Here is a 14,085-nt window from a genome sequence, read left to right on the forward strand (position 1 = left end):
TCTTGTTACTAAGCCTACTTAGTAATTTGTAATTTGAGTGGCTGTCCTGCCCTGTCCTACCCTACCCTACCCTACTTTCCTGGGATTTGACTGTGCTATATTTTTAAAACATAGTTTCTACAGTATTAGCAGTTATTGGTGATTAGGTAAATTATTGGTCAAAGTTGTACTTTTGTGCTTGCTAGCCCTAGGGAATCTTCTTGCTGTGAATCAGTGCAATTGTTTTTAGTGTATTTATTTGGAATTTGTATAGGCAGTGCTCTGTGGCGAAAAATTCCACAGCTTAAATGGTGTGGCAAAATATTCTGGTTTGAACCATATACCTGATAATCTCATTGCATTGCCCTGACTTTTATATACATTATGAAAAACTGAATATTTGTACATATTGAAGAAGAGTGAAGAGTATGTGTTTGAGTATAAGCACTTGTAGAATCTGGAAACAAACATGCTAAGTAAAATTCTTGTTGCCATTAAATTAAACCCTTGTGCATTGATACAATATAAGCAGAAAGACTAATGGTAAACTACTATTTTGTCTCTGGATTGCCCAAATCTCTTGTGTTGGTACAATTTTCTGCTGAATAGATACTATTTAGACTGTAAGAATGAAGCCAAATAAAAGACTGCTGACTTAATATATTTACTTATAAAAATGACAAATCACAGAGAGAGTTCCACTGGATGAGGTTAATTTTGCAGATATTTAGCAAGCAAATCCACATTCTCCCACAACCTGGACAGCTGACAATTGATGAGTTCCTTAGAAATGAAACATATATTGCTTGTGTTATATATATATATATTCATAAAATACCATTTATGAATAACTTGCTTCTCAAAATATGCATTTTTTTTTCAGTGTTTGGTAATAGGGACGGTTTCGGTGACGAGTATTTTATTGAATTGGGAAAATATTTTCTGTGACCATTATTAATACACGTACTTCTTTGCTGAATTTACTTTTCTTCTATTAAAAATTCTAAAGGCTATTGATTTGTACTGTGAGTCTTTTCCACTCTATTCTTTATTGCAATCTCTCAGACACATATTTGAGGTAGGAATAACATTTTTAATGAGTAAATTCATAAAACCACATAATGGAATTCTTACTTAACACAGGCAAAAATTGGAGTTACAGTACATGGGCTATAAGCCAGGCCACTACTTGAATACTTTTTCTTCCAAGAAATTTGGCTTTAGCACGTGTGATTTCCCAAGTCTCAGTGACAAGATGACAGACATTTGTAGTTCTTAATTATTTGTAAACCATATTAATGATACTTAGAAAGTGCAGTTATTAGAAAAGAATTAAAGAATAACAGTCCATCTGTATTACTACAGTTTGTGAACAAGATGTTCAAACAGAAGAGTTTCTGAAATTCTATTTTAAATTTGGTGACCACATATACTTATGCACTTGTGTATTATATTTTAAGGAGATTTTTTTAAGATTGTTTTTTCAGTGCAGTTTAAGGGAAATAACAGTTTTTAAGGAGATTTTTTTTAAGATTGTTTTTTCAGTGCAGTTTAAGGGAAATAACAGTTCCCTTCAGTATGTTATAATTAATCAGATTTAACATGATACCCTTTCAAAAGTGGTCCAAAAGAAGAAAAAGGTATGATATTAACCAATTATAGAAGAATGCACTATACACTGCAATACAGACTGATTACAATAGTATGTTTATTATGGACGGCTCAAAGACTTACCTTCTAAAACAAATAAGAAGAAAAAGAAAAATAGTAAAATCATTTCTATATATTATGCCTATTGAAATAACATATATTTGCTTTGTATCTATGAACTTCCACTAGCCCAGTGGAAGAAGAAAATGTGCAAAGCACACTTAAGTGAGCTATTCCAAATTAAATTACATTGTTGCATACAGTTACAGTTTAACTACAATAAATATCCTGTTAATTGATATTAATATATTCATTAATACTCTCTTTGCTGGTAAATATGAAATAACGCCAAACTTCTCTGTTAACGTGAAGTTTGCAATGAAGATGACCACCAGTAAAACTATCTATCTGTACGGGTTCAAGATGTGTTGATATAAGATCATATTCAGACTGTTAACATAATCAAGATTGTGATATAAGAAAGAATTTCTTGTAGGATAAGGTCGGGGTCAATTAGTCTATGAGTCTTTAGTGTTTTGCATATGGGTGTTCACTGCTCCTTCACAGAGGTCCTTTGGCTTCATTGGGGCTCAGACCAGAAACGGATAGGAAATAGGAAAAGGATGGGTCCCTGCAGATCTGGTAGACTGCCAAGACTCATGTTTTAGATTTAAATCCATCCAGGGCTGATGACTGCTACAGGTCAAGTACACTATCTAAAACTTCCAGATAGAACTCTAAATAATGCATTCGTGCTAAGCTAGCCTTTCATAGAGGGGAAAATTTAATGACTTGTAATGTAAAAAACACATCATGGCTCATTCACTTGCACAGAAGCTACTAATTTTGGGTGAGCTTCTAACTCCATCTCCTTAGAATGGATGTAAATCACAATTATTTTCATCATTTATTTTTACGTTGACCATGAAGAGTCTGATCTTGTGAGGTGCTGACTTACATTGTCATGCTTATTGTCAATGAGCAGCTGATAAGGCTGCTGATTGTCTTACGTGTATCACTGAGTTCTTTGAAGCAATAGAATCTGATTAAAAGAAATGCTTACTGCAGAGTTAAGCATCATTATTCTTTCACTTTTGCAATGAGTGGTTCTGCAAACCTTACCTAAAACGTACTTCAGAATGGCAGTAAATGCAAAATTAATTTGAAGAGGGAAGCAGATATTTCTTAAATTTTTCATCCATATTAAACTAAATTCTAAGGACTAGCACTCTTCACTCCCCCAAAGAAGAACAAGAGATTAATTTCTTAAAATTATTGCTATATTTAGCAGCTCATAACATCACCAACATGCACATTTCTGTGATTTAGATTTAATACAAATATTTCAAAATAGCAATCTGAAAAATGCTCTCCATTTTTATTACAGGCCTATTCAATAAAATATATACCTTTGGTATAATATGTTTTATTGCATATAGCAAACCATTTCATTATAATCAAAAATATATTTTAGCACTTGTGAATTACAAGGGACTTTAATTCCTCAGATAACCCACAATATTGGATACAGTATCTTGAACCGGCTCATAAATATGTAGACATGATAAACACGTACATTTTCTGTTGGAAATGGCAAGTGAAAGATCTTTCAGAATTCTAAATTTACTCATGATTAAGCTACTTAAACTATATGCTACTTAATTAGATGCATCATAAGACATTATTTTCATTGAAAATATACTTTAAATAAGGCAAGTTTTGTAAGAATTTAAATAGTGTTTTTTCTTACATGAAAAACTTCTTTTCTTATAAGGTGGTCACGCCTCCCTTGCTATTCTGAAATCACTACACACAAAGCAATAAAATTACAGAGCTAAGCATCCTCCAAGGATGAAATCACAGTGAAGAAAGCTGTGATATACTTTATGCTGTTAATCATGTTGTATCATATCGCATCATATGATGATACCACAATAGAAGAGAGCTGGTTATTTACACAGTGGTTCTAACTGGCAAATGTAAACAAAGATGAGTCAAGCACCTCGGCAATGCATTGACTTGCTAGGTCATCTCCGGGTTTTACAATGTTGTTCATTAGTTCCGTTGTCCACTTGACATGAGGCACCTATTTTTAAGGTAAGAAATCGGTCAGTTGATGAAGTGTCAGTAGGGTTTTCAAGTAAATATGAATCTGTTCTTTTCAGTTCATTATTGAGTCAGGGGTACACTAATCTATGATCCAAGAAAGATGAAATGCTGTTAGATTTGTATGCAGTGTAAGGAATTATATGACATAAAGGGACAATTTCTAAGACATAGAAGCTCAAGAAAATCTCCAGTACAGCAAGTAATAATTTAAATTAATTGTTTAGGTCAAGTCCACATTTTAATATAGATTAACAGAAGTCTGATGGCTCTTCAGAAACTCTTGGTCCAGATGAAATGATTGGAATTGGCTTGGAAAAGCTCAAGTGTACTTGAACATCAGTGTAGGTATGAACACTTGAGCATTAAAAGGTATGACAGTTGGAGCATCTTTCTAGAAGCAAATGCTCCTTCTTTTCAAGGTCAATTTGAAGGTGAATCCTATTCTTGTGAACTGCTTTTCTCCACCAGAGGACTTCATTATAAGCAGAGATTCATTGTTGCAGGAGACAGCCTGTCTAGCTACTCTTCCTCACTTCACAGCATGCTTTCCCTCACTGAAGAGGTGCCTGCTGTCTGTGGAAAGTTCGCATAGCAGGCCCTGTCCTGAGAGTCAGGTATTCCTCCTTGTACCAGGGTCATAAGTAGCATTTTCTCCTTTCTATTATTTAAAGGTGTCTAATTCTTCTAGGTTATTAGACTATGTTCATTATTGTGGTAAACACCTATTATTTTGAAAAGCTTATTTATGGCAGATTACAAAATAACCTATAGTCTCAGGCTATTCTTAAGAGATCAAGTTAAGAAAGATGTTGAATGTTCATCCTGCAAATATTTATCATTTCCCAGGGTTTCATGAGGTTAAGATTCCACTAACCAGACTTCTATTTCTCTTCCCAACCCTCCTACACCTTTTTTCATGCCCAAATGGCTTGAGCTGATGAATCATGACTCTCTTCTTGCTGTATATCCTCCTGCCCTTGAAGCTTTGAAGATAATCAGTCAGATATATTTTTCCTCCTAAAAGCTATTTTAAAATTGTTAAGTCAATTGAGAATCCCATTCCTAGGAGGGCTGGTGAGGCTTAATCTCCCAAAAAATGAATAATCGTATCCATGTTAAGAGCAAAGCAATATAGGTAGAGGTACTTGTCAAAAATCCTACTGAATTTTCAATTACCTTGATTTCTCATTTCATATTTCCTAATGTATTTCATAATGATCTGATTTTGTCTTTTTAAAGAGATTCTCAGAGGTTTTAGAATCAGGACCATAACCTGGACAGAAGAAGCAGGCAGAGAGTGGTAGGAATAGTTTTGTGATTTCTTTTATTGAGCCGGGCAATGTGGATACTTCTGTTTCAGTCTCTTTCTAGTTGTTTATCTCCATTGAAGGAAAAAAAAAGTATCCATGCAAAATTTTGTAATTCCCTCAAGGATATCATTGTGTTGTTATACCATTGTATAATAGGATCTGTATGTCAAGGCTCTGTAACTTGAGTTCCCAAATACCATGCAAGGAATTCGACCAAAGTGCTTTCAGTGTAGAAGAGATATTTCACTATAGCATTTAACAGTAGGTCTAACAAAACAGGTACTTTATTTGGATGCTGTTGAGTAACAATAATAAGATTCCCATTTTCAGACAGAGTCCACCTTCACTTGATTGTTGTTTGTAATCAATGGAGAAGGTTTACTTTTCATCCTGTCTCCAGCATCATTAGAACTGTCCTGGAAAAAAACTTTTGCTGTACAAAAAGTGACAATAATTCTCTTGTACTCTCTTCTGAAGTTCTGGTTCAGGAGTCCATATATGATAGCATTAAGGCAGCTGTTGAAATATGCCATGTAATAACTAGATACAAACAACCACTCTGGAATCTTAGGGATTACAGTTTCTGGGTTGACAGCCACAGCAAGGCCTATAAAGTTCAAAGGAGCCCAGCAGACTGCAAACAGTACAAATACCACAAACATAGTTACAAAGTTTCTGAAGTCATGTGGTTTCAGTCTGGGGTTGTTATCTGGTTTAACCCTCCGCCTTACCTGAATAACGAGGATCCATATTCTCAAGTAACAGAAAGTAACTATGGCTATGGGAAGCAGGAAATGGAAAAACACAACTGCTATTGTATATGCTGAGCTCACAGATTGTGCAAATGTACATGAGTAAATCCTGGGGTCGTATTGTAGCGATCCCACAAACAGGTTGGGCACGATAGCAATAAATGTTAGAACCCAGATAAGAAAAACATAGCACAATGAATTCTTGTCACTGTACAGCCTGTCATATTTGAGACTGTGGCAGATATAGCAGTAGCGATTGATAGCGATGCCTGTAATATTGAAGATTGATCCAATGACACTTAGGCCCATCAAGAAGCCACTAATCTGGCAGTGAAGGTATCCCAGATTCCATCCGTTGTGAAATACAGAGGTCAGGACCAGCGGATATGGGTAGATTGCTACAACCAAATCTGCAACTGCCAGGCTTACCACAAACACATTTCCTGTAAAATAAATATAAAAAGGCAAATATTAGTTTTTCTTTTGCTCTCTTCTGTCACTTCTTCTCTCGATATATTAATGACCAGCCTTAGTGGAACACTTTAAATGTAATTAGTTTCTACTTTCTAGATCAAAATTCATCGTCCTATATCAGAAATAAGACACTCATTTTTAATCTAAAAAGGAAGTAGCTTAACTTAAAGATGCACCTTTTAAAAGAAAACTCTCTTTAAGTTTAATTACCATGACCTAATATTTTTATAATCTCATTTATGTGGATTCTTCCAATCACACAGACTCAGAATTTATATCAAATTAAAATATTCATAACTTTGAACCTTGCTTTCATTTTAAATAGATAGCCTCTCTTGAAAAATCAGCAGAAATAATATGATGACTAATAAATTTAAAAACATTTACCTTCCATATTTAACTTAATGCCCTTTCCTTATATTACCCCTTAGCTTTTCCAGTCCTGAAATGAAAATCTTTTTTTTTCCATTTTTATTTCAAGCTCACTAGTGTGACTTTTAAAGTGACTCTTTTTTAATCTGCTGGATAACACTTAACTAAACCATTGCAATTCATATTTTGGGAAGTAGCATCTTTGGAATTTTAAATAAAAATTTCTAAAAGTCTAGCTGAACACAAACTTAATTGTCTGTCCTAAATTGAGAGACATACTTTTCAGTAAAAGAAGTGGTATTGGGCAGCGAACAAGACAGTTCCCACAGACTAGTGATACCACATTTTTCTCTGCCTCCCAACAGGAAAATTAACCAATGATCCATTCCCTTGGCTAATTTTTTAATTTAAACAAAGAGGGATTATTTTAGATAGTTTTAATTCTTGATAAAACCCCTCTCTTTTCTTCAAAGACAATAGGTTCTATCATAGCTACCTTTTGAATTCATCTTTTGAGCATAGATTATATATTCTTTTTTTAGTTGCTTAAATGACAACTCATCTGAATGCCTCCCAGCCATTCTAGTTTCTAAGAAGTTCACAAGATACACTGATATAGCTTTTATTCATTTTTTAAAAATAAGTACTCCATGTATTGGTCTAGTTATTCACGTCCCTATTTACAGAAGGCTACAAATGTGTATCTATACATACATGTGTAGGTATATAAATGCATGTGTATCCATGTATACACAGGTATGTGTGTGTTCAAAATTATATTTTGCCATTCCAAGATTATTCACTGAAGGTGAAATATGAGCTCTTATTGCAACCTGTAAGAAAATATATTGCTAGTTTTAGGTAACGTAGAATTTCACTATTAATGCAAAGTGAGCTCGGTGGACTGTTTTATGCATTTATTTTGAGCAGACAAAATACAAATAGATAAAAATAGGTTAAAAGAAAAGGTAAAAGTCTGCATGAACCAATAGGGCATTTTAGCTGCTATAATTCTCAAAACAACTTTTTTTTAATATATTATCTCAAACATCTTACAACGCATATTCTCTCACTAATCGTATGCTTTAAATGGCCAGGTAGAAACATTGAATCTGCAAACACTTACAGAGAAAAACATAGAAATTATCTCGCTCAGGATGCCACTTATTGTCTTTTGTTTAAATTTTAATACATGCATGAAGTACCATATTTGATATTTATACTAATGGCTGCTGGGACAAATAGCCTCAGCTAAAAGATTGCTACACTAGTTTTCATAGATTTTGTATCTCGTTTTATAAATAACTTTCTCTTGATGGTGGCTGTAGTTGTTTCTTCTTTTGCCTGGGAATTCACTGCCTGACTGAAATACACTTATCATGAAGGCTTTGGCAGAATTCCAGATCATTTTGGCACAAATGGAAGAGCTCCTTTAAGCAGAAGACAACAAGGGAAAAAAACATTGCTTTCAGAATTTACCCTTGATATAGTGGCAAGTGATACAAGAATGGATAAAGAGACTATATGAAACTCAGAGCTTTGCATTTATATTATGAATCGAGAAGTGGAAAGTGAATTAAAAGTTGCTGTTATCAGTTTTTTTCCCCACCTGGAATATTGCAGGTTTAATGAAATGGCACCATAAAACTCCAGATGGGACAAAGAACTGGACACTTATTTAAATGTGATAATTAAAAGAATCCTATTTACATTTGCTTATATATTTTCTGCTTAGCTGGAGACTGTCTATCCCAAGCTTCTCTCCCTGCTAGACACTGACATTTCTGCTGGTGCTCTACATTAATAATGCTAATATTAACATTATTTACACAATTGAGCCAAAAGGTTCTTCTAACAGAGGAAAGCTAAAAGTGTGGAGAGGTTTTCCCTTTGTTGAAAGAAGACAGGTGGTACACTTTTCTCTGACTCATTTTAGCAACCCTGTGCTTTGAAAGCAACTGAGTCTAGGAAGAGTAGGTGCTCTGTCTCTGAATCAGCCAAATTTCAGACTTCCACAAACTGGTGCACCATGGTTGTCCCAGCTTATCTTCTCAGTCTGCTGCTGCAGAGCGACAAACTGTGAAAGTATTGGAAATACAAGCTGCTTCATATGGAAATTGGTGGCTAGCAGGATATCCTGGGAGCCTGTCTTTTAAAAAAAATCTTGAGCTTGGAAACCAAGTCCCAGGCTGCCAGCTCACGGTTAGCATGTCAGCTGGATGACCAAAGCATTGTGCTAGAAACTGCCTGGAAAACAGATACCTGCTTGCAAAGAGGACTTTTAACCTGTCTTTCAGGAAGGGTTGTCTTCAAACTTAAGTTCAGATACATTTTCCTTGAGAGCACAGAGGCTTTGTCTTTAACATAGAATAGAAAATTCAAGTAAAAATTTATTTGGAATTAGTGTGTTTGTTATATATTTGAGGTTCATTGTTTCAGACTCTGAAGTCTGATCTGAAATGATATTGAGCTTTCACATGTTGTATAATATAAGCTTTAAAATTATGGTCCTAGATTTAGGCACCTACCACTAGTGGAAAATATTGATATTCTATGAAATTCCTATATATTGAATGGCATATTGTGAAATTAAACTCTTATGTTTGTGGAACACTTGGTATTGTAGAGGTAAGTACCATAAAAAAAGATATAGGAAAAAATTAATTTTCATCTTCAGAGTTGGGTTTGAACAGGATGTTATAAACGAAGCCTGAAGTTCCATATTGAACCCTTTTTAAGGGGTTAAAATATTGAATAACTCTTCCTTGAACAAAAACTATTCATTCTCTTTAGAGAGTGAGATCATGTTATTGTGAAAAAAAAATGTGATTTATGTAACTAAAAAATGCATTACTGTGCATTAACACCAGTTGGCTGAACTGAGAAGGTAGAGGTTGAATTTCTTGACTTTGACATCAGTCAAATAAACTTTAGTAAAGTTAAGCAGATGATATGCTACGAATGTATGTGGGAAGAAAGATAATTTACTGGTAACCAGCTTTAGCAGGCTATGCTTTTAGATGCAGTCTAAAGCAACGTTCCATTAAATATTTTCACCACTCTTTCTGAAAAAGATGCCTTTCTGTGCAGCAAACACATAGCGACATCAGACCTACCTGCTGAAAAAAACCTGCTTTAAAGCAACAGAAAACAAACAAGTGCTCTCCCAGACAATTTGACTTTTCCAAGAGCAAAATACAACATAAACTGAGTGTAAAAACTTTGATAGATTATGAAAAAATGCTTATGGGATTAGTTGTCATGATGTCAAAATGAATACAAGATAATCAAATAAGTATATGATGTAGTTGCATATGTTATGCAAATACAAGTAGCAAGATGTATCTGCATAACATAGACAAATTACTGTGTGGGTTGCTATTCCCCTAGATTTAGCGCCAAGTATGTCCTGCAGTTAATGGGAATTAGAAAGGTTCCAGAAATTTCTAGCAACTTAAATAAGTGCAGAAAATTAATGAGAAAAAATTGGCAGTTATTCTAAGTGGTGCTGAATGCCTCCCATAGACTTAGACTGGAGGGCTGAGCACTTTGCCAGCAGATGAAAAAGGACGAATTCTTTCTGCAATATTAGGAGAACTGGTCTGCAGAACTCTTTCCTCAAGTTTTGAGACTATGAAGTATTTTAACTCTTCCAAAACTTTTAGCTTGGGAGAATAAAAAAAAATTGTAAAAAAAGGGAAGCAGCTTATCTATGGAACAACATAACAATGTTTTAAAGGGTTACGGACTCCAGCTAGAATTTTTTGGAACTAAGGAAATCTGAATGAATTTTAGAGAAGATCTCATTTTGTTGGCAACATTGATAAGGCTATTATTTCTCCTTTTTTTCCCAAGATATTTCTGTACCTTCTAATATGGGTGCCAGGTCACTGTTTCTGTTCACCTATTTCAAATTATTTCCCCTATAAATAACGTATTGGCTTCTTACAACGCTTTCCAGACACCATTGTGTTTTCATCATGTTGCTACATTTTGAAGTATATAACATTACGTTTCCTGTTTACACATTAGTGCTTCAGGTTGCACTAAATTTAGCTAAGAGGAATATAGAGACTTTATGCTAACTGGAGATGCCTTTGCTTTTAGGTAAGACTAAACAGTACCTGCAGGTATCATTGAAGTCACGTATAAAGCTTTTGTTTCAGTGGCTATTGACTCAGACCTCTAATGTTTACTTGTTAAGTATATCATTAAGGAAAGAAGATAGTGTAAACATTTGCAGTGGTGGACCAGTTACAAGATCAAACTTAATTTCTAACTACCAGGTCCATGCCATTCTTATCTACTGTCTTTTTATTGCCTGTCAGATATTTCCAGATATGCTAACAGTCATTTCTGATTGTTTCATAAGTAGGCTTAACTAACAGGATGCTTTCCTATAAATTTAGAAACAATTTTCTAGAATTTGTGATATATTCAAATTTAATATTGCCAAGATTGTTATGTCCACAGTTTTTATATATTTAATGGTCCCAAAGTTTTTATTTACATTTTAAAGCACTGATTTGTGATCACTCAAATACTTCTGATTTTCTTCAAGGGTAGCTTAAAGATTTTTTTTTAGCATTTTGAAACGTTTCTCAGTAATCCAGTCCTTGCTCTGAATGTGAATCTGGGGTTTTATGGTGATAGCTGAAAACAAGACCAAGATTAGGTGCATGCCAATGAACGCCTGCAGCAGGAAGTAGAAAATTTAAATGTGGTACCTTATAGTTATAACTGAACACAGGATCATACCAATGCATCTAGCAAAAGTGACAGCATTGATAGATAGCTGGCAAAACACTTGGTTTATGAAACTAGTAACTCCCCTTCACAACTGAATGATAGGAGCAAATAAGTCTCTGATTGTAGGATACAAGTCATCACATGAAATAAGGCAATGGGCTAGTTTATGAAGAAAGCAAAATTAGGAGGCTAAGCATAATACTCAATACAATATGCTTCATTTTACCACTAAGAGCTGAACTTTGTCCTTAGAAAGACATTCCTTCAGGTGTACCTATTGGTCATGCCTCTGCTTCTCTCATGGCTGTTTCCATGCAAAAAGTGGTGTCTCAATGACATGTTAACACTAAATTTGTTTCATATTCCAGGAACATTTCTGCCCTGAATGTTGTTCCATTAGCACTGGTATTTCACTTTTAAAACATCACAAGCAACTACAAAATCAAGGAGTGAAAGCTGGTTTTGGAAGTGCCTAACCAAATTTAATAAAATATTCTTGTTCATGTACCTGGAGACAGAGCTCTACAGGCTCAGTATTTCTCACTGGGACCTTAACCAGTCATAATGTTTCAAGAAAAGGAAGATCTATCCATAATCTTTCTAGGATCAATTTAATATTGGAAAGTTGCTGTATCTGGCAGCACAGTTTGGGATTCCATGAAGGTCACGTGCAATAAAAATTATTAAATAAAATACTTGTAAGTGGGGTCAATAGCCACTGTTTCTTTGGCAAAAATCCCAAAGCCAAGTAAGGTTAACTAGACAAGCAAGCATACAGATAGTCCCAGCATCACTGAAGGAAAATTTGAAAGGTTTCAGAAACTAACAGTCCTTGCAGCTCAGCATCAAAATGGCACAAAACAGCTGAGCAGAAATGTAGGAATAAATATTACATAAGCTGCAGTTACTCCTGGGAGCATCATTCACTTTACAGATCATAATATCAACTCCCTTAGATCTGAAAAGCCTATTTTTAAACTAAAGGCACTATTTATAAACCTGGCCTGAATCAAGAAGTCCACGTGCACATTAAATTTGAATAGCGTGATGGGCCTGTGGGTTTTGCTTCTCATTAGCATATTAACCCTCATGCTGCAGGTCGTGATGCAGGGAAATTTGAATTGCTTACAGCCCACAACGAACCTTTGAGCTTTAAGCACATGCAGGAAAACCATTCTCTTTCCTTTTAAGCTGAAAAAAGACCTTGTATCATTTAGCTATTTTCTTAAAATCTCATTCAAATGTACACCCCGTCACATAATAGAAAGGATTTTCAGACCCTCTATCATCTAGTTGGGGCACTAATGAAACCAGATGTGTAATTACAGACATGGCAATTGGCAATTGCCTACAGCAGTAATGATGTCAGGCAGGTAGCTTGTTAGCACTGAGGAGAGAGTATTAAATATTTATTGCTGGAACTCATTTATAATCTTGCTAAGGTAGATATTCTGAGTGTTCAGGTACTGCAAGGACCTAAGTAACCTCAACTTTTAACTGCAGTTGCTAGAAATTCAGGGTGCTGAATCTTACAGGTCTGGATAGCTGGAGAACTACGTAATAGTATATTTGAGAGATATGGAAGAATAGATTTGTTAAAGACCATGTTATCAGAATAATCCATATTGTGATACTTTATTCTAGTGTGTTGCAAGTTGAAGAAAATTTGACATAATCAGCACAGCATAAATGAAAGATCATTCTGATGCACTCTGAAAAGAAAATGTTATACTGTATTTAGATTATAATAATTATCATACAGAAACTTCCAGTGAAGCTGCAGCAACAATTTAATTTGAAATGCCTATGCCATCTTCTGGCCAAGAAAATTAGATGCATGAAAGAATAATTGGCAGAAAATGGCAGTGACTAATTAGTAATACTCAGAATAAAGGAATGGAGGATTCTGGTGTCAGGTCCAAGTTGACTGTAGCCAACCAGTATGTAGATGCGATTAAGTAGTTTTGCAGATATGCCAAGTGGCGTACACTTTTCTGGGACTTTATCACCTACCATCTTTTTCTGCAGTCCCATGGCACATGTGTGAATGAGACAGCTACTGCTCTCCTTCTTACTGTCTAAAAATATTTGTCAGTGCTATTCTTGGTGGTTCAGTCATGAGAGGAAAGTGATGTGAGTTTTACTGTCAGGCAGAGAAAGGAGTTGAATCCATATGTTGGATGAGTGCCTCAGACTCGGGGATGTACCTTGCCTCTGGCAGTTTTGTATGACATCTCAGGGCTGCTTTGAAAATGTCTCTTGTATTGGACCGCTCACATGATAGGAGTACTCAGTTTGTACTAGGCAGTAGATTTAGTAGGTGTATGGGATATGAATATCTCAGTACTGGCAAGACAGGTATTTCTGGGTATGCCAAGAAGGGTAGTGCTATCCACTGAATGAATTTATGTGACGTAAAACATAAAGCACCTGAGAAAAGCAGCAGTGAAGAAAAGGCCTAGACTACCATTGCACATTTAGGCACCCAATGTAGGAGTAGACAGGAGCTGACTGACAATCTTTCGTGGACCTAAATTTAAAAATCTAGAGGTGGTCAGGGTTTGGGTCATTTTTAAGGATTTTTAAGAAATGCAGTTTTAAAAATGACTTTAAATAATAGCAGTCAGACCTACCAGTGAGCCTCAAGATACACTCATCGTTCTGTTATGTTATGCAGTGCATGAAATATT

The 14,085-nt window shown here is 35.1% G+C and overlaps 1 protein-coding gene and 1 long non-coding RNA gene across 2 annotated transcripts in view; both read right to left on the reverse strand.

The window, feature by feature from the left end:
• The window catches only part of LOC142601751 (uncharacterized), a 1,264,755-nt gene that overhangs the window by 194,080 nt on the left and 1,056,590 nt on the right, over window positions 1-14,085 (reverse strand). The gene's annotated exons all lie outside the window — the stretch shown is intronic.
• MTNR1A (melatonin receptor 1A) overlaps window positions 5,375-14,085 on the reverse strand; it is a 60,122-nt gene continuing 51,411 nt past the window's right edge. The window contains exon 2 of the mRNA XM_075751985.1: window positions 5,375-6,243. Within this exon, the coding sequence (XP_075608100.1) occupies window positions 5,375-6,243 (869 nt within the window). The remainder of the gene's footprint in view (window positions 6,244-14,085) is intronic.

The sequence above is a fragment of the Balearica regulorum genome, chromosome 4 (genome assembly GCF_011004875.1).
Source record: "Balearica regulorum gibbericeps isolate bBalReg1 chromosome 4, bBalReg1.pri, whole genome shotgun sequence".
In the NCBI taxonomy this organism is placed as follows: Eukaryota; Metazoa; Chordata; class Aves; order Gruiformes; family Gruidae; genus Balearica; species Balearica regulorum.